Source organism: Balaenoptera musculus, chromosome 1, assembly GCF_009873245.2.
Source record: "Balaenoptera musculus isolate JJ_BM4_2016_0621 chromosome 1, mBalMus1.pri.v3, whole genome shotgun sequence".
Classification (NCBI taxonomy): domain Eukaryota; kingdom Metazoa; phylum Chordata; class Mammalia; order Artiodactyla; family Balaenopteridae; genus Balaenoptera; species Balaenoptera musculus.
In genome coordinates this window covers 153,955,165-153,974,926 of record NC_045785.1, presented here as the reverse complement: position 1 = coordinate 153,974,926, position 19,762 = coordinate 153,955,165, and the positions used below count along the sequence as shown (strand labels likewise).

Here is a 19,762-nt window from a genome sequence, read left to right as displayed (position 1 = left end):
GCCTTATGTATTGAGGTGCTCCTATTTTGGGTGCATAAACATTTATAACTGTTATATCTTCTTCTGGGATTGATCCCTTGATCATTACATAGTGTCCTTCCTTATCTCTTGTAACAGATTTTATTTTAAAGTGTACTTTATCTGATATAAGTATTGCTACTCCAGCTTTCTTTTGATTTCCATTTTCATGAAATATCTTTTTCCATCCCTTTACTTTCAGTCTTATGTGTCCCTAGGTCTGAAGTGGGTCTCTTGTAGACAGCATATATATGGGCCTTGTTTTTGTATCTATTCAGCTAGTCTGTGTCTTTTGGTTGGAACATTTAATCCATTTACATTCAGGGTAATTATCAATATGTATGTTCCTATTACCATTTTCTTAATTGTTTTGGGTTTGTTATTGTAGGTCTTTAACGTCTGTGTTTCCTGCCTAGAGAAGTTCCTTTAGCATTTGTTGTAAAGCTGGTTTCGTGGTACTGAATCCTGTTAGCTTTTGCTTCTCTGTGAAGCTTTTGATCTTTCTGTTGTATATGAATGAGATACTTGCTGGGTAGAGTAATCTTTGTTGTAGGTTTTTCCCTTTCAACACTTTAAATATACCTTGCCGCTCCCTTCTGGCCTGCAGAGTTTCTGCTGAAAGATCGGCTGATAACCTTATGGGGATTTCCCTTGTTTGTTATTTGTTGCTTTTCCCTTGCTGCTTTTAATATTTTTTCTTTGAATTTAATTTTTGTTAGTTTGATTACTATGTGTCTTGGTGTGGTTCTCCTCAGGTTTATCCTGTATGGGACTCTATGCACTTCTTGGACTTGGGTGGCTATTTCCTTTCCCAAGTTAGGGAATTTTTCAACTATGACTTCTTCAAATATTTTTTCATGCCCTTTCTCTTTCTCTTCTTCTTCTGGGACCGCTATAATTTGAAAGTTGATGTTTAATGTTGTCCCACATGTCTCTGAGACTGTCCTCAATTCTTTTCATTCTTTTTTCTTTATTGTGTTCCTCAGCAGTTATTTCACCAGTGTATCTTCTGGCTCACTTATTCGTTCTTCTGCCTCAGTTATTCTACTATTGATTCCTTCTAGTGTACTTTTCATTTCAGTTATTGTGTTGTTCATCTCTGTTTGTTTGTTATTTAGTTCTTCTAGATCTTTGTCAACATTTCTTATATTTTCTCAATCCGTGCCTGCATTCTATTTCCGAGATTTTGGATCATCTTTACTGTCATTACTCTGAATTCTTTTTCAGGTAGGTTGCCTATTTCCTCTTCATTTATTTGGCCTTTTGGGTTTTTACCTTGCTCCTTCGTCTGTAACATATGTTTTTGTCATCTCATTTTCTTTGATGGGTGGGCCTGTGTTCCTGTCTAACTGGTTGTCTGGCCTGAGGCTTCCAGCACTGGAGTTTACCGGCAGTTGGGTAGAGCTGGGTCTTGGTGCTGAGATGATGACTTCCAAGAGACCTCACTTTTATTAATATTCCCTGGGGTCTGAGGTTCTTTGTTAGTCCAGTGGTTTGGACCTGGTGCTCCCACCACAGGAGCTCAGGCTCAACCCCCAGCTTGTGAACCAAGATCCTGCAAGCCATGTGAGGCAGCCAAAAAAAAGGAGTATAACAGTAACAAAGAATAAAAACTAAAATTAATAAAGCAAAAAATATATTAGAAAAAATATATAAATGAAACAACAACAAGGTAAAACAGAACCACAGTAGAAAAAAAGAAGCCAGCAAAGGCCTTGGCTGTGGGGGGTGGGGCTTAGGCAGGGGAGGGGCCTAGGCTCAGGATGCTCACAGTTGGAAAATGCCCTGGGGGTGTTGGGTGGTAGATTTTAGGCTCTGCTCGGCCTGGGGGTCCTTGGAGTGTGGAGGATCAGGCCCAGTACCCAAGCAGGCTCCATGGGGCCCAAGTGGGCAGGGGAAACACTGGCCACGTTCCCTTCCAATCCTCTGATCCCCCAAGGTTTTCTCCCCGTCCCTGTTGATTCCCTCATGGTGAGTGGGCCCCTCCGAGTGTGGGAACCCCTCCCCTTCCCCAGCCACCCCTCAGGGTACTGGTCCCATTCCACCTCCACTTCTCCTTCCCCCTTGCTCTCCCGCATGTCCTACCCGGTCACTTGGGGGTTCCTCTTGTCCCCTTAGGTGTCCGAGGTCCCCAACCAGTGCCTGTTAGGTGCCCGAGTTGTGAGGAGATGCAAACTCCACGTCCTCCTACTCTGCCATCTTAACTGAGCCCCCAGAAATTTTTAATTTTAATGAAGTTCAATTGATCAATTATTTCTTTCATGGATTGTGCCTTTGCTGTTGTATTTATAAAGTCATCACCAAACCCAACGTCACCTAGATTTTCTTCTATGTTATCTTCTAGGAGTTTTATAGTTTAGCATTTTACATTTAGGTCCATTTTTGTGAAAGACATAAAGCTTGAGTGAGCTTTTAAAAATCTAAAGCATACCAAGTCACTTTCATGTTTAAAACCCTCCAATGACTTCCAGTTGTGTTTAGAACTGAACCAAAGGTTTTACCATGGTCTATAATTTCTACCTAACTTAACCACTTTCCACGACTCCAAAGTGTCATGGTACATTTCCCTCCCCTCTGCTACAACAGACTTCCTCGTGCCTCTTGACATGTGGAATTCATTCATAAAATACATTGAAGTAGGATTACTTAATTAAGAATCTATAGCCAACAAATAAGATTGAGTAGGAATCAAATGAGTAAATATTATAGAGGAACGTGAATGGAAGGAATTCCAGGGTAATTGCCACAAACAACTTCTTTCAGTTTGTGTTTAGCGTTTAGTAAATGGGTGGGTCAGCAAGGCTGAAAGAATCAGAAGCTAAATCAATTGGCAAGTGCCCAAAGCAGAAAGAAAAGCTTGAATTGGCTCTTTAAAAAAATATCCTGAGGTTGAACACTTCAAAAATCTAGAATTACTTTGTATTAGAGTAAGGGATCATTTTAATTGAGGTACAATACATTGCAAATTGAATTTTTAAAACTGGTACAGTGTTACAGAAGGACAAATCATTTTCAATAATTTAATTGTATTTGAACCAGTAATTAAATATATTCAAAATTTTAATTTTCCCAGAGTCATGTCTGATTTTTAAGTTTCCAGGAATATGTGTATCCCTTACTATCAGCTCTATATGCCACCTCATTCTTAAATCTCCACTTATTTGTCACTTAGGACATTGTTTTGCCCAGTTACACATCAGCTACAGTTGATTGAATTTAAAGAGAGTTGTTCTCCATTACTTTTTTTTTTTAAATTTATTTATTTATTTATTTTTGGCTGTGTTGGGTCTTCGTTGCTGCACGCGGGCTTTCTCTAGTTGTGGTGAGTGGGGGCTACTCTTCGTTGCGGTGCGCGGGCTTCTCATTGCAGTGGTTTCTCTCATTGTGGAGCACGGGCTCTAGGCGCGTGGGCTTCAGTAGTTGCGGCACACAGGCTCAGTAGTTGTGGCTCACGGGCTCTAGAGCACAGGCTCAGTAGTTGTGGCACATGAGCTTAGTTGCTCCACGGCATGTGGGATCTTCCTGGACCAGGGATCGAAACCGTGTCCCCTGCATTGGCAGGCGGATTCTCAACCACTGTGCCACCAGGGAAACACCTCCATTACTATTAATAGTGCTGCTCTTCACCAAGGATCCTTAAGACTTCCTAAGTTATCCTGAAAACAAGTGTGCCTTCCACTACAGCTAATAAAAATGCATTATGTCATGAGAGGAAATAAATGATTTTTAGATGCTTTTAAATAAAATATCAATAATGAAAGCAAGAATCCCAGCTTCTGTTTTGCAACTCATTAAGACACTTAAATGAAAGCTATGGCAGTAATATTTCTCAATATTATGATCATTTTGACCCTTCAGGAATGGATTCCAAGACATTAAATTCTACTTTTAATAAATAGTATTATAGTAATGTTACAACACAGCTAGTTCTGTTGAAAATAAATTCATCCTCGAATTACTAGAAATAATGTATGATTCTTTTCTAGGCCAATGTAAATACAACTTTATTATTCCTTAAATCCAACAATACTGTGTACTTAATATTATATATGTAAAATAGTACATACTTGAACATTTTTAATGAGTGCCTACTTGATAATGGTAACGTTATTTATATCTTATTGGGAGGATATGTTTTGTAGTTCAGAAAAACAATTTATGCATAACATCTCAAGTGGATCTGCTGGCAGCTAGTGGTATATATTATATATGCTTCAAAAAGATAACTGCCTTTTTAAAATACCAAGGCCAACAAGGTCTTATTGTGATTAAAATTGCTTAAAAACAAAATTTAAAAAAATATTTATCTGCTATATTGGTAAGGACAAACAGAATGTACATATGAATGGAGGTCTGAAATGTTCTGTTGTTGTATAATGCCCTTTGCCAACTTCTGTCCAGTCCTTATGCTCCTACATTGCAATGATTCATCTGTCTGGCATCCTTATTATATTAACAGAATATTGAGGTATGGTCAACCTTCATTTTTATATCTTACCATTTATCACTAGATCTGACAGTTAGATATAGAAATAAATTTTCTTAAAATTATTTTAAAATTCCCAGAAAAATGTATTGCTGTATTTCATTCACCACAGTGCCTGACTTCTGAAAGCAGTTATTTTGCAAGTATCAACACTACGTCATGACCTTAATTATTCAGAAATATACTAGATGACTTTGGGCACCTAAGCTTTTTTAATATTCAAGAATCCCCTATTTAACTTAGGTACCAGAAATCTGTCTAAGCATTAGCTGTCCTAAGAGGTTCTTTAGAAATGAAAGGAAGTGGAAGGTCACTGAGACATGCATCCCAGGTCCAGTTTATTATTTTAACCATTTTGCCATTAGCAAAAAATTTTGAACTGGCATATTTCATTAGCCTGGAATGGGAGCAGAGTTATGGCACATTACCTCAGGGTTCAGTCTTCTAATAATGTTTACTTTTAGGATCAATGCCTTCTTATTAATTTGCTGATTAATGGTGTTAAGAATTGGTTCAAATAGAATTTTAGATGCCTGATAATGGCTCATTAACTAAATTTGAAAGGCCATACTCTTTTAACTCTGAAAATGAAAATTCTAATTCTTTTCAAGACTGCAGTCAGATACATTCTTATGCGAGGAAAAAAATCTTTCCTCTTTGTGCCTTCAGTGGTTGACACAATTTCTGGGGCCATTTGTCAATATCCATTTGGTATGACTTGGTATGAAGTATGATTGATTTAGAATTCTAGCTTATAACAGAAGGAGTTTTCAAGTTCTATTAGTTCAGACTCCTCATGTGCATAAAGAAAATATATTTTCTGTATTTTTTATAATTGGCCAATTTTTCTCAGAAACCCATTTGAAAGATAGTTTTCAATGTGTGTGCTCTGCATGATACAGTCATTTAAATCATCTGCTAGGAAACTTTTGGATAAGTGATCACACTTTCAATTTTTTTTCCACCTCTCCCTGCTGCTATGCAAGGTGGTTTTTGATAGCAGTTCGGGGTACAAATGTTTTATTTTTATATGATCTTCTGGCTTCTTTCTGATTTCTGCTTTAGCTAGGTCAATGGAGTCTATTCCTAGGACTGCTATCGTGGGGGTACCATCTCATCTCTGGGCACTCACTGCTGGAATTTGTGTTCCAGACATTTGCTCCCAGTATAAAACCCCTGCACACCTCGGCCTTGGTCTCAACCTTAGGCTCTCATCCATCTGTTAATCTTGTCAGAACTTCTGCCTCCTTTACTACTGAGGCATGCAACAAACTCTGGGTCTCTTGCCTGCTGTATACAAGCCTCGGGAAGCACTATTTCAGGCTCTTGCCATCTCTCTTGCCAACTCCAATTGTAAAGATTCATGTTGGCTCTGATGGCATGTGGCGATTCTTCTAGGTATATAAATGGGACTAGCTATACCACCCACACATTACAAGCTCCCTCATAATTGTCTGACCATTTCTATCACTCTTTTCTTTCCCCCTGGGGTTTCTTCTCCAGAGGAGGAAAACGAGGACACCTGTTGAGTTGCTGCCTCTTACCTTTATTTCTCTTTTTCCCCTGGTCACAGAGGGACATGCCTTCCTTTTCCTGTATATCATATCCTCATTTATCCCACTCCTTAATGTATAGAAGAAAATCTCCTATGATCTATCTTGCCATGCTTGGCTCTTGATATATTGATGAGAGCTTAAAGAATTTCACTGCCTACACTTCCCTAATGAGCTTAGGGGTGGAAGGCTGCAAGGAAATGGAAGTTGAATAGGAAATGAACACACATTGTTCATGTTTTAAAACATTATCTTTGTTACTTCTAGATCAATGGTTATGACTCCTGGCTGCATATTAAAATCACCAGGTGGGGAGCAGTTGGTGGGGAGGCTAAAACATACTTATGCCTAGACCAGCCACAGAAAATTAGATCAGAATATCATATATTGATCAGCCTCATGCTGATAAAGTTTAAGTGAATTGCTCAGTGTCAGGTAGTAATAAGTCTCACCCAGGAGGGTGCTCTTCCTTCCTCCTACACTTCCAAGCAGACCACGGTGCTAAACCAGCTATTTCTATTCTTAAATAGACATGCAAACCAAATTTATAGTTTATTTGATGTTTATAGGGCAGTGTATTATAGTATATATATTTCACATATAACCTACAAAGAAAAAATAATTTCTTCATTTACTTCTTTATCCCTTACAACATTATGGTGGAGTTTTGTCACGATGGTTGTACTATCAGGGGAGAGTTCTTTAAGGAAAATGTCCTATGTCCTCATTATACAAAGAGCTAATCCCTATTGCTAACCAGTGCTTGTGGAGAACTGCCTATTTCCCTAATCACATCAGTGCTGCCTTTTGCCTTTCCCTCCACCCCATCCCAACTCCTCAAAAGGATTTTTTCCACGTTCATATTTTCTCTGGAGTCACTTTCAAGGATAACTGATGTTTTAATGATCTTTCAATCTGTGGGGGAAAAATAGAGAAATTGAGCAGAGATGTGCAATGTAATAAATTTTTCTAGTACCGGAGAGCCCTACATCCTGTATCAAAACTTGAAAGTAAAGGAAACACAACCATGTAACTGCTAACTTCCAATCACTTCTAAAGGATAAGTGATATCTGAGGACCTTTCTAGATTTAAGATCCCAAGTATTTTTAAGTCTCCTTTCCTCTGTTTCCTGATTCATATTTTCTCTCCCCTACCTCCTCTCTCTTTCAATTCCTCTTCCCTTTCTACTCCTCCCTCTTCCTTTTTCTCTCTCTTTCTCTTTTCTTCCTCCCTCCCTCTTCCTCTCTTCTTCTCCAAATGAAAAAGAAGCTTTACAGCTCTTTGTTTCTTTGCAACAGAATGTTAAATCTGGTAAAATGACACTTCTGTGGTTGTCAAAAAACAAGGAGCAAGCTGTCCACCCTTTCCCTCCAATCCACCGTGTTTTAAAGGGGTTCACCTGCCTGTGGGAAACAAAAAAGAAAGTCAGGAATTCCTGAGAAGAAGCATGGTATATTGATTCCCAGTTGCTTTCTTCATCTTCCTCATTTTAACCATTAACTCCATTGCACATTCTGCCTATAGAAAACAAATATTCCAAGTCACTGGATTTCATGAATCATTGTAGAAAAATTACTCTGGGATATGAGCTGGTTCAACTGAATGCCATTGGATTTCTAACTTAGGAGAAGCAAGGAACCATCAGTGTCTTTGTCATCAGAGAGGGTACACTCTGAGTGAAGTTGAATGCAGGTATCAGCTGGGGGTATCACCCCATTTAGTCTCTGGACACCCTTGCTCTAAATCTGTTGGGTTAGCAGCTGCTAATAATACTAACACCCACTTTCACATGCAAATCTCTTGTATTTCTTTTTCCTGTTTCTCTGGGAGTTATTCTAGAATGGTATCTGAAGGCTTTTAAACTTGAGGAGTAAAAGAGTGCAAAGTATTTCATCACTGGCTACTGCTGAACGAAGTGGCTCTGGCCATTTGAAAAGGGCGGCCAGGGACTTGTGTCATCATAGCATTTGCTCAGGTTCTGGAGAGTGAGTGCACTGATCAAAAACTTTACACCCAAAGATTCCTTTGTCTCTCTGTTTTCCATTTCTAGCCTGGATGTGTAAATACCACTGAAGTGGACATTAAGAAGTCATCCAGAATGAGAAATCCACACAAAACACGAAAGGTAAAATTGACATTTGTTGTGCTGACCTTGGTAATGTGCTGGACTGTTTAGAGGATGTCAAACACACAAAAAAAAACCCTCTTCTTCCATTTCATGAGTACCTTCTAGTAGCTTCCCTGCTCTTCCTTGTTGCTTGACTGGAAGAAAATCTGGAAGTTCAAGCTCTGGGCTTCTGTCAGTTCCTCTGTCCCCAGGAAATAGCCCCTGTCCAGATTCTCAAGTGTGCCAAGGTCCCAAAGTGTGGTGGGATGGCTGTGAAAGGAAAAGGAGGATGAGAGAAGAGCCATTAACAGAAAAAGGTATCTCTTTCAGAGCCCAGGAAATGAGGAAAAGTAGGTAGAGATTATCTGAGAAAAAGTGGTACTCATGAGAGAAGGACCTTGTTAGAGAAAAATATGAAGAAAAAAAGACATCATCATAAAGATGTTTAATTATAGGTATCGTATGAGGACCACGTTTTAACATCAGAATTTAATTTATAGTGACACAACTATAGAATAGTAGTTGTAGGTTCAGGATCTCTTATGTGAGGAAGTATGTAACAAAAACAAAGTGCTATTCTGAATTCAATGACATTTAATATAATTGCTTGAAAACACATAGCAGAAGTATCTACATTTTCTTCAAGTAACACATACATGTAGAAGACATTTTTATTTATTCCATAAAAAATGGTTGATGCACATAAGAATGTCTGGCCTATAGCAATCACTCTGAGGACCCAGCCGAAGGTCAGTGCCACTAGATCAAAGCATCCCACAAATTTCAAGACCTTCTCTTCCGTAGCTTTTTACTTATGCAGCATTTTCCAGGATATGTGTCCCAGCAGCAGGTACTAAACATTTTTTTTGTAGTCTTATTTCTTAATGTCTTCTTCTTCCATCCCTAGAAACATAGAATTATGTTCAAAGGCCCCAATATGGTCCAAGTACCTTTTCTTTCTTGTAAGACAGTTTAGCTTGATGTTAGGATAAAGAAGCCACAGGAAAAGTGCCATAAAATCCATTCAGATGAGGTGCTCAAAAGCTTTTGCCCCTAGCATATCTCTGAGAAAAAGAGGCAAAGCCAGACCAAAGCAAGCGTATTGGCCCCTCTCTCTTATGATCAGCCTACTCAGTTCCTCTCATCCTCTGCTCACAGCATGGCCTGAGTGTACCGGGACTAGCTTTGTGGAACCAAAGTCAAAAATCTATCAGCTCTCCCAAAGTACATTAAGCCACTTCTCTCCACTTTCTGAATTTTAAAGAGTTCAAAATACATTACTTTGTGTCACTTCCCCCACAACGGACACCAAGTGAGCTATGCTCTTATTCAGAAGAAAAAGTATATGGATTGATGAGATAGAACTTAAAGATTAATAAAGTAATTTTTTACACTTTCCCTTTAGCACTGCACTCAGTGATTATATCTTACCAGTGCTTCACATTGCATCATTCTTTTTGAAAATTTGGGAAGCATTAGTTTGCAGTGTTTATAGCTGTTTATACATGAAAATATTGGTATTTCTTTGCTTCCATATGCAAAATGTGGAAATTTAAATTTTAGTGTGTTATAAAATGGGATAAATTATTCATATCTTAGAGCAGCACAAAAGTGTTTTAAGTAAGAAGTGAAATAAACTTGCAGGCAAGAGAAACTCTGCTCAAAATAGGTAAAAGAGTGGAATAGTCTAAAACCCTGGGAGTAGGCCAGAGCAGAGTTAGCCCTGGATATTACTGGATGCAGGGACTCAGACACAGGCAGAGCTCTCTCTCATTCTTCTCTAGTCTCCTTTCTCTGCCCTCCGTCTGCACTGGCTTCCTCCACATGGCATCAGACATGGTCACAATCATTCTCCAGTTGAGCTGAGAATCCAAAGGAAAGAGAAATATTCCCGCCCCCATCACCAGTTAGAAAAAATCCCAGAAATTCCACTCCACATAGAAAGGCATAAAAGCTTCCTGCACTCTTTAGTTCTTATTTTAAAGTCCCCTCCCCTTGACCAAAAAAAAAAAAAGTAGGAGAGAATTTTCTTAGATCTCTTCTGAAATGTAAAGTGAAATCACATATGAACAGATTTAAGTAGAAAGTCAAATCTGTTTCATTTAATGAATAACCTATTCAGTATTCATTTGGATGATACTACATATGAAAAGTGCTGATCCAGGCACCCTGGGGAATGAAAGCTGTGTTAATCAAGTCAAAGCATCTTGGTTTAGTAATTACCTTTGCTATTAAAATTCAAAATGGATCCCAATTAATTAATTTGATTTTCCCCCATCTGCAAATATTAAGACACTGAGAAAATTTTATTTATCTTTCTCTCTAGCCTTACCCACCCTGTGCCAAGATTTCTAATACATTTCATTTTTCTAAAAAATGCAAATCCTCTTACATTGCAAATGATCCTCATAACTTGTCAGCCAAAACAGGATCAATTTTCTTACCTCCTTTACCCGTAAATTAAGCCCTGAACATAAAATTGCATTATTCGTGGCTATTTTCACTCTAGCCAAGAATCAAAGTTAAAAGCTATCACTGGTCCCCAGAAAATGAAGCTATCTGGGTCCAGCTATCACTGGTCCCTGAATCATGAAAGGGAGAATTCATGATGTTTACTTACATGTAAGACTAAAAAGGAAACTTCCCAGTAACCTCAGAGCCAGTGGCCAGGCTGCTGGAAGACTACTTGAAACAACACTGCCCAATGGCTTGGGTCTTATATAGAACTTCATGAAGATGATATGAAATGCATGCATATTGAAATAATCATAGAAATGTAGAGCTAGAAGATAATTTATGGATCATTTTACTTCTATGACACCATAAATTGTGGTTTTTTCTAGAAATTTTTCTAGAACTTTTCTAGAATTTTTCTAGAAATCTTTTAAATTATTTTAAATCTTAACCAAAAAACTTACTGTTAGAACTTTCAACTATCTTGTCTTAAAAGCATTTTTTTACCTGAACTAGAGATTCTTATTAAAGAACTTTAAGTAATTAAACCAATGTAAGCAAGAATGGAAAGTTCACACCTTAGAATCTTTTTTATTTTCTTTATCAAAAATTAGCGTGAGACAACTGAAAAAATAGCAGACATTGGAAAGTACGATTGTTTCATTATTAGTGATCTTTCACTTGCCTAATTTTAAAATAGCCACCTCAGCCATTATTTCAGAGTTCAGAGAGTTATGTTATTTAATCAGCCTCAAACGCAACTAGTAGTAGTTCATGCAGGCCTTTTCTGTTTCTTCAGTGGAAATTAAGTCTCCTTATGTTCTAGGCACTATGCTTTTGTCATTCTTTTCTTTCATGATACTTATCGCAGTTTTAATCATGTTTATTTGTGTGATTCTTGTGTAACCTTTAGGTTGTGAGTTCCAATGAAAGAGGAAGCATACCTATTTTTGTTTATGTCTATATCCCTAATGCTTAGCATTATATCCAGCATATAGTAGGCGTTCAATAAACGTTGAATAAATGCCAAAAGGAAAGAAAAAGAAACAGTCCAATCCATTTAGTTCAGTCCTGTTAATAATTAATTCACAGCATATGTGCTACTCCTTGGGTTGAAATGTATGCTCAGTAACAAGAATTGAGTTTCATGAGACTGGGGCTATGGCAAAGGAGGGAAGATTGAAGGACCTACCAAAGATAGTCTGAAAACCAAGTCAAATATGTTAAAGATGGGCTAAGAGCAAAATAACGGGGAGTCACAAGGAAAAAGGGCCCAGGTATAGAGCCAAAAGGTTAACATTAAGAAGAGGTGGAGTCCAAGTGAAAACAGGTCAGTTAACAAAACACATTTGAATTTAGAGTTACTGGTAAGGTTGGTGATGGGCCTGAAAATTGGCTTGGTTAAGCATCTACCCTCTGCTGATTTCAATAGTTTCTTTCCACTATTTGGTAACTTTAATTCTGTGGGGCTCATGAAACTTTATCATGTCCTCATCCTTCATCCTCATGTCCAAAGAAAAAGTGCTCAGTAGCTACATTAAGTTCTTTATTTTAAAGTAATAATACTTTGAATTTAAACAAAAAATTAATTTGGCCTCTTCCTTGAGTTGACATGTGAGATGTCTCACCTTCAGTTGGGAATAAATTTTTGTCCCTTTAAGTCCCCAGATCTTTATTTATATATACTATGGGTCTTTCTCAAAATAGAGCATTCCTAAATAGCAGGTTTAACCTTTTGACAAAATAGTAAAGAAGCACTGGGACATTAAGAATTTCAAAGATGTGCAAAACCTTAGGGGTCACTGATGTTTGCAAATGGCACCCAATGGAACCAAATGACAAGGCCAGTATTGTAAGGTAAATAACCCAATTTTGAGATGGGAAAGTAGGAGCACTCTGGAGTGTCTTTATCATACCATCAGAGACCAAATCAGCAATGGAATTCTTAACTTAATTTCTCTCCTTAGTACTCCATTCCTTTACTATGTAAAACAATCAGATTATTTTTACGCTTTTTTGGCTTATTACATTTTTATTCTATTCTATATCCACCTCTATTTTATTCTGAAATCACTACGTATTAGATGTTGTGTTGTGTTGTCATTCCCCAACTTAGTAGTCTCAGCCCACCCCCACACTTATCACACTAAGCTAGTTTTTTTCATATAATCAATTATTCTGTCAGTTAATCTAACCACGTATTTTTGCCAAAAAGCTGTGCTTCTATTTTACGTCCATATTTGTGATAGCATTTACGATAGCAGTGCCTTTTGAATTTTGATAAGAAGCTTAATCCAATATGCAGCAAAGCTTTGAGTTACCTTACTGGATATATAACACGAAACTACCTTTTAGAAAGTCTGTGACTATAAATGGTATTTTGTCCTAACATATTTTGTTTTTATTTTAATATAGTCTGTCTATGGTCTTCAAAATGATATTAGAAGTCACAGTCCTACCCACACACCCACACCAGAAACTAAACCTCCAACAGAAGATGAGTTACAACAACAGGTGAGTCAACCCATAATAATGGTTTACAGGGTACATGGGTTACAGAGTAGCAGGTATGAAGACCAGATGTTGATGTTAATAGTAGGTATTTTAAAAACTGATTTTTAGGATTGACTGTTTCATATAGATTTGTAGTGAAAAGGTAATTTTAAGATATGTAGTCACTTGAAAATGTATCAGTATATGGAGATAGTTTTCAAAACTCTTCACTCTTTAATTCCCCAAATCCTTTTTCCTCTAACCAATTTTTAAAATTACACACACTGATTTATAGGTGCCTCCATTATTAAGAGTTATTTTATACTCCAGAACTCTGTCTTAAAGAATGAGAAGACAAGAGGTTGGTGACATTAGATCATGTGTTTTCCACCTCCAGTCATGTGACATATCTTCACAAAAGAGTGCTTAATCTTGTTTCTGCAGTACTGATATCTATAAGCCTCTTGAAGTTTTCCCTCATTAGCACTGACGAACAGTCATGGTATGTATTGTTTCTTGTTTCATACATTGATCAATAGCGTTGGCTCCAAGTAATATTTCAAAGCGAACACCAAGGGTCTCATATCAAATCAAAGTTAAATCTCTTGGTTAGTTAGGTCATGGGACTTTTTCTCCTTTTGCTTATTTTCCCCTAATATTTTATTGTAACATGGTTTATCAATTGTGTAATACATACTTTTTCTACTATATTTATAGTCACCATGAAGGAAAAGTAATTCAGAGAGTTTTAAATTTTCCACGTGTTATTATGTCCATGTGAGAATTTGTCCTGAAATGTTGATAAAATTATTCTTAAAACAAATATCACTGATGCTTTTGTTGGGTTAGTATTAGGAAGTAGGGTTTATTTTGAAATTATAGTAGCGAATAACAAACACATTTATTTTCTGAATTTAATGTTTGAGGGAGAAATGATTCTGATTTGGATAAATGCTTAAAATTTCTACAACACTTTAAAAATAAAGTTACATTTTGTTAAAGCAGACAGAATGTTCAAATTCACTGCTGTTCTTAAGCAATACTGGTTATGTTTACATTCAAACAGAGTTTAATTTTTTGTTAACTCTTTTAAAGCCCTCATATTTGATTTTTTCTACAGACTTTGAAATTTTACTGGTTGAGAACATATTCTTGTTTAGAATTGCTGTCTATCAGAATTTAGAGTTGAAAATTGTGAGAATGTAACTACTTCTTTATCTCTTTTTTCAGATAAAGTATTGGCAAATACAGTTAGATAGACATCGGTTAAAAATGTCAAAAGTTGCTGATAGGTAAGTATTGCAAGACACCCATATAAATAAAAAAATTTTCATATGACAATTAAATGTGCTCAATATGGTAAGAAAACTGGTGGGAGGAGAATTGTTATAAATAATTGGAGCCCTGTAAGAATTATTATTTTCCTTTTCCTTTTTGAACATGGAAAACTTTCAAAGAGCTCTTTTGTTGTACTTCAAATGACAGAATAATCATTATTATCTTAGGTCTCTAGAGGTCCAGTCTTTGTGCAACCAGGATCAAACACAGACGATAATTCCAAGGAGTTGAATCTTTTCACTCCTGCTAGGAGAAATGAAACTTTCAATTTATTAAGTTACCTTTTGGCAACTTAAAGGCTCTCTGTAAATTCATCTTAACATTCACACTACTCAGTTATTTTATGACTCCAGAATTTGAATTAAACTCAGATTTTATATATTTTCCTATTTTTCATTTAAATCTGTTTTTAAGGCGTGCATGTTCTTCACTTTGGGGCATTGCCAAATCTTACCTCTCCAACTTTTTTCCTCTCCTTTTTCCCTTTAGTTTTTTTTTAGATACAGATTTTTTTTTTTCAAAAACTTGTTGTCAGTGATTCCCCCTTTACCTAATTCCTGTAAATACTTTTGACAAAAAATTTCCATTTAACCCCTTCTCCAAGTTGAGCTAAACTTCTCTGTTCTGCTGTGGGTGGGCTAGTTGACCAAGGATTGGAACTGTCCTTTAGCACTTCCTTTTACACACTGACCTCTTCCATTTTGCCTCATTTTAATGGAGGAATATTAATTCATATTGCTTAGGCATGGGGAGAGATGGAATCCTTAGCCATATTTGTCTTCCAAGAAGCACAATAAGCTGATGCATTAAAGTTATTGAAACATGAAAACTGCTATTGGATTTCATTCTATAAGCAAGCAAGGATTCCTTGGCCAGATGTTTTTATATTGTGTCCCTTACAAAGATCAGATAAAACCTCAGCCAGAAAACTAAGGAAAATGAAAATGTTTCTTTCTCTCGAGTCTGCTAAGTTACACGGAACAGTATGTAGAATATGACCCGTTTCTTGTGCCACCTGACCCTTCTAACCCATGGTTGTCTGATGATACTACCTTCTGGGAACTTGAAGCAAGGTAAGTGACATTTCCTTTTCCTTCCAAATATTTCACTTATTTCAGGGTTTGAGTGAAATAGGAAGAATCTTATGGCTGACTAATTGTAAAAGTAAGTTTACTCTGTGTCTACATTAGCCATGATATAAAGCTCTTGTTCAAGGTAATGGTTTTTGATCCTTAGATATTTGCATTTCTTTTAGATTTGCATTTCCAGAAAGAATGGCACAAAAAATTAGAAGTGCAAGCGTTTCAAGGTAGACTAGTCAGAGTTAGGGTCTTTAGTTCTTAAAATTTAGTTCATTGTTTTTAGCTTCCTTGAAAATCTGCATAGCCACAAAAGCCCATCTATTCAAGTAAAATGAATGCTACATCCATAGTTACTTAAGCCCAATACAAGTATGCCTTTATAAATTCAATTTTAAAACAAAATGAATTTACCATAAACACTCTAAGAGAAACTGACAAGAGACTGACTTCTTAAGAAAACCAAAGCACAGTTTAAGACTCCCTGGTTTCTTTCATCAGCCATATAAGGGAAGAATTATATCATCAATCTTGATGGAGTCATGAAAAGATCCTTGCATACCCCTTTACAGAGTGAGGATTTAGTATTCTGCAGCACTCCTCTAGATTGCATTTATGGACCTTCTCTTCCATCCAGTGGTTCTTAAATGCTTGACAAGTACAGATCTCTTCATCCGTTAAATTCTAGATTTTATACATGTGAAAGTTGGAACCCCAAAATGTTGTGACTCAGCCAGGACTAGGTCACACATTTAATCAACAGCAGAGTCATAAACCAGGATTTAAGTCTTTTGAGTCTCAATGTATTTTCCTCCAATACAACCTGCCACCATGAGACTTCATTGTGTAGTGGTTAAGAAATTGAGCTCTGGGGTCAGAATGTCTGGAATATTACCTGTTCAACATTGGCAAGTTATAACCCTCTTTCTGCCTCAATTTCTTCATTTCTAAAATAAGAATTATAATAGGATCTGTCTCATAAAGTTGCTGAAAAAATCTAAAAGAGAGAATCCATCTCTTTGCATCTAATGCTTAATAAATGTTAGACTTTATTATTAATGCCTAACTTTCATCCCATGATAATTTCATGCAGATCCATCAATCAGAGATTTTTTTTCTGAAAAATATGTTAAAGATGGGAAATTAAAAGCATATATGATTTTGAGGGGAAATATAATAGCAGAAGATAGAATTTGTAATGAAAGGAATATATTTGGCTTTGTTTTATCTTCTATAGCAAAGAACCAAGCCAGCAGAGGGTAAAACGATGGGGTTTTGGCATGGATGAAGCATTGAAAGATCCAGTTGGGAGAGAACAGTTCCTTAAATTTCTAGAGTCAGAATTCAGCTCAGAAAACCTAAGGTAAACCATGCTGTTTGAATCTTATACTATATGCAAGAGAGACCTACCTGTGATGAGTCTGGTTATTTTGCACTTGATAGACCAGTTACTATCCCACCAACATCATGATGATGATATGGGCCCATTGAATTTCTGCCTCCTGATGGAAGAAGAAAAGGTAATGAAGGCAAAGCACTTTGTCCAACATTATCCCTTCCTCATAAAGGTTTATTTTACACTGTCTCCTGATCTTTTAACTATGTAAATCTGACGCATTTGAAATGGCCTGCATAAAGAAGTGTAACACTTAGACTAGTATTTGGCAGAGTGTGGAATCATTGATAATATTTATGCAGTTAAATTAAAATATCACCTATTTATCAATATTGGTCTTCTTTGTATATTGCATCTCAAGTAAGATCTAGAAAATGAGATTGAGTGCTTCTATAAAACTTGAAACAAAACTATGGAGTACATTTACTTTGTACACTTAAAAACAGCTTCAGGGCAGTTGAGAGCAGCACCTCACTGAGCCCTGCTGGCGGGGTGTGCATCTTCCCATCTGTTGTAAACAGCATCCTTACATATTTTTGAAACTTTTCTGACTTAAGAGGCACCTGGAAATTGAATTTTTAAATGTGAGACATTGGAATAGATTTTAATGGCTCTAAGATCACTGAAGTGAGTGATAACTTTCCACTACATAAAATGGTTTTTCTACAAGCTCTTTCATTCATTACTCTTTTGAAACTTAACACCCTAATTTACTTTCCCATGGCTTATGCAGTCCTGTGAAATTCATTTACAGAAAGGCATCAGCATTCATTTATTTTCACTGGAACTAAGCAGCTCCAGAAATGTCACATTCTTTTCAGGAGATTTAACAGATACCAATACCAAACCATTCAGAAATACAAAGAATTTTGACAGATGTCCCATGGATTAAGCAAGTTGACCACAGACAGAGTCTGGAGGAATTTAATTATATGTGCATGCCTGTCATGGATTGTTGGAATGCAGCTTCCTATTCTCTTTCAAGTTTATGAGAACACTTGTTGACAGGGCTTTCACAAGGTCTGCAGTTGCTAAGGATTTTTATTGGACCTACTAAATAACATTTTCTATCCTGAGGTCACATTATCAATTATTGAGTACAAGAATGCATAAAAATAAAGCAGAGATAAAGTCTATTTTTAGCCTTTTAGTGGATGGGGAGGTGGAGTTTCCTCTAATTCTCTTAAGTTTTTGAAAAACTGCTGACATCATGGGTTTCATGATGAAGAAATAAATAAGCAGTGCCCCACCAGTATCACCTAATCAAATAAACATCCTTCCTGCTCTTATTAAAAGTACAGCCTAGTGGTGAATACAGAGAAGAAAACAGATCACAACACAAAATCATGGGTATTAGATCAGAGAAATACAGAGGAATGGCAAACCCAGAGGTGGAGATCAGTAAAGGCAACCTAAGGGAAACAGCTTCTAGGCTTGGATGACAAGGAGATAACCAGGCAAAAAAGGAAGAGGGAAGAAGTTTGGGGCAAAAGAAATAGAGTGTGCAAACTCTGTTTCATGAATGAAATTGAATCACTGCTGTTTTCTTAATCCGTGCCTTAACTATTTTTTATCTCAGTAATTCTATGCCACACTAGATTGCCTGATAAGTAATTACATATAAGAAATATTACATATTTCATTGTGTGAAAATGTATAAATATTATCCAAAAGGCTTTCTGTCCTATATTTTAAAAATACAGAATAGTTAATTTGAAGTAGTCCCGGCCCCAGTTCTATAGGGCTTGGATATTTAATATTTTTATGGCAGAAACATTTAGTTCTGGAAAAGGTAAATGGTTGCATATATTTTTGCAGTCTAGGATCTCCCTTACTCCATTTCCTCCTTTAATTTAAATGTCCACATGTATATGTCTTTTCCTGCTGTGTTAGGAAAACAGGGACTGGATATCCCAAGAATCAGAGGTTATATAAAAATATTGCAAATAGACAGCAGACATAAATATCTACCAAATGCTATCTTAAATTTGTGTCTAAACTGATCATTTGGAAATAGATTTATTACAAGTGTTTAATTAGCGCAATTTCTTAAATCTGAACTAAATTGCTTTTAGAGTCCTTTTTCTTTGTAAGCGTTGTAAATGATAATAAATCCTGTTAATTTTTTTTACTGCATGTTATGTTGAAATAAAAAGAAAGTAAAATTAAAAAAAGAAATATTATATATTTCATATATAGTCACATACATATTTCTTGAGTATATACCATAAGCTTGTTATATGTTTCCATACTAAGGATTGATAAATATAGATATAATTCTTGAATACCTTCTATATGCCATAATATGCTTTATATTCACTACTTTTATAAGTATGCCATGCTGTATTTTGTATTTATTATTTCTGATTATCATTCATCTAATCATAACTTCAAAAATGAAATGTAAATATTCTTGCCCCATTTTACAGGCAAGCAAAATATGACTGGGAGAAGTTAAGCATCTTTCAGAATCAGATTACTAATAATTGGCATCCTAGGCTTTCTATAATCCAATACCAAGCTACTGTCCACTGCTCCCCCAACCTGAACCCCCTGCTTCTGCCTAGGTATCTGGTGTCACAGACCAAGGGAGACAAAACAGTCAAGTTAGCCAGCAGGGCTAATTACACCTAAATAAGTCTCAGTGCATCTTATTTATTTAGCATCTGCTACTTAGGGAAGTGTGGCACTCATATGAGCATTTTCTTCTAGTATTGAGACAGAAACAATAGTCAAGAAAAACTGCTTATTGATAAGTACTTATTCCTCAGATATAACTTCTGCTCTCCCTTGGTGTATTTTTGCTCATTCCTTTCTCAGGTAAAGCAGAGTAAGTA

The 19,762-nt window shown here is 36.5% G+C and overlaps 1 protein-coding gene across 4 annotated transcripts in view; it reads left to right on the top strand.

Annotated features, from left to right (window-relative positions):
- RGS7 (regulator of G protein signaling 7) overlaps nt 1-19,762 on the top strand; it is a 578,369-nt gene that overhangs the window by 532,494 nt on the left and 26,113 nt on the right. For all 4 annotated transcript variants that reach the window (XM_036869722.1, XM_036869740.1, XM_036869713.1 and 1 more), the window contains 5 exons: nt 8,109-8,183; nt 13,035-13,133; nt 14,343-14,404; nt 15,413-15,523; nt 16,767-16,892. In XM_036869722.1, the coding sequence (XP_036725617.1) occupies nt 8,109-8,183; nt 13,035-13,133; nt 14,343-14,404; nt 15,413-15,523; nt 16,767-16,892 (473 nt within the window). The remainder of the gene's footprint in view (nt 1-8,108; nt 8,184-13,034; nt 13,134-14,342; nt 14,405-15,412; nt 15,524-16,766; nt 16,893-19,762) is intronic.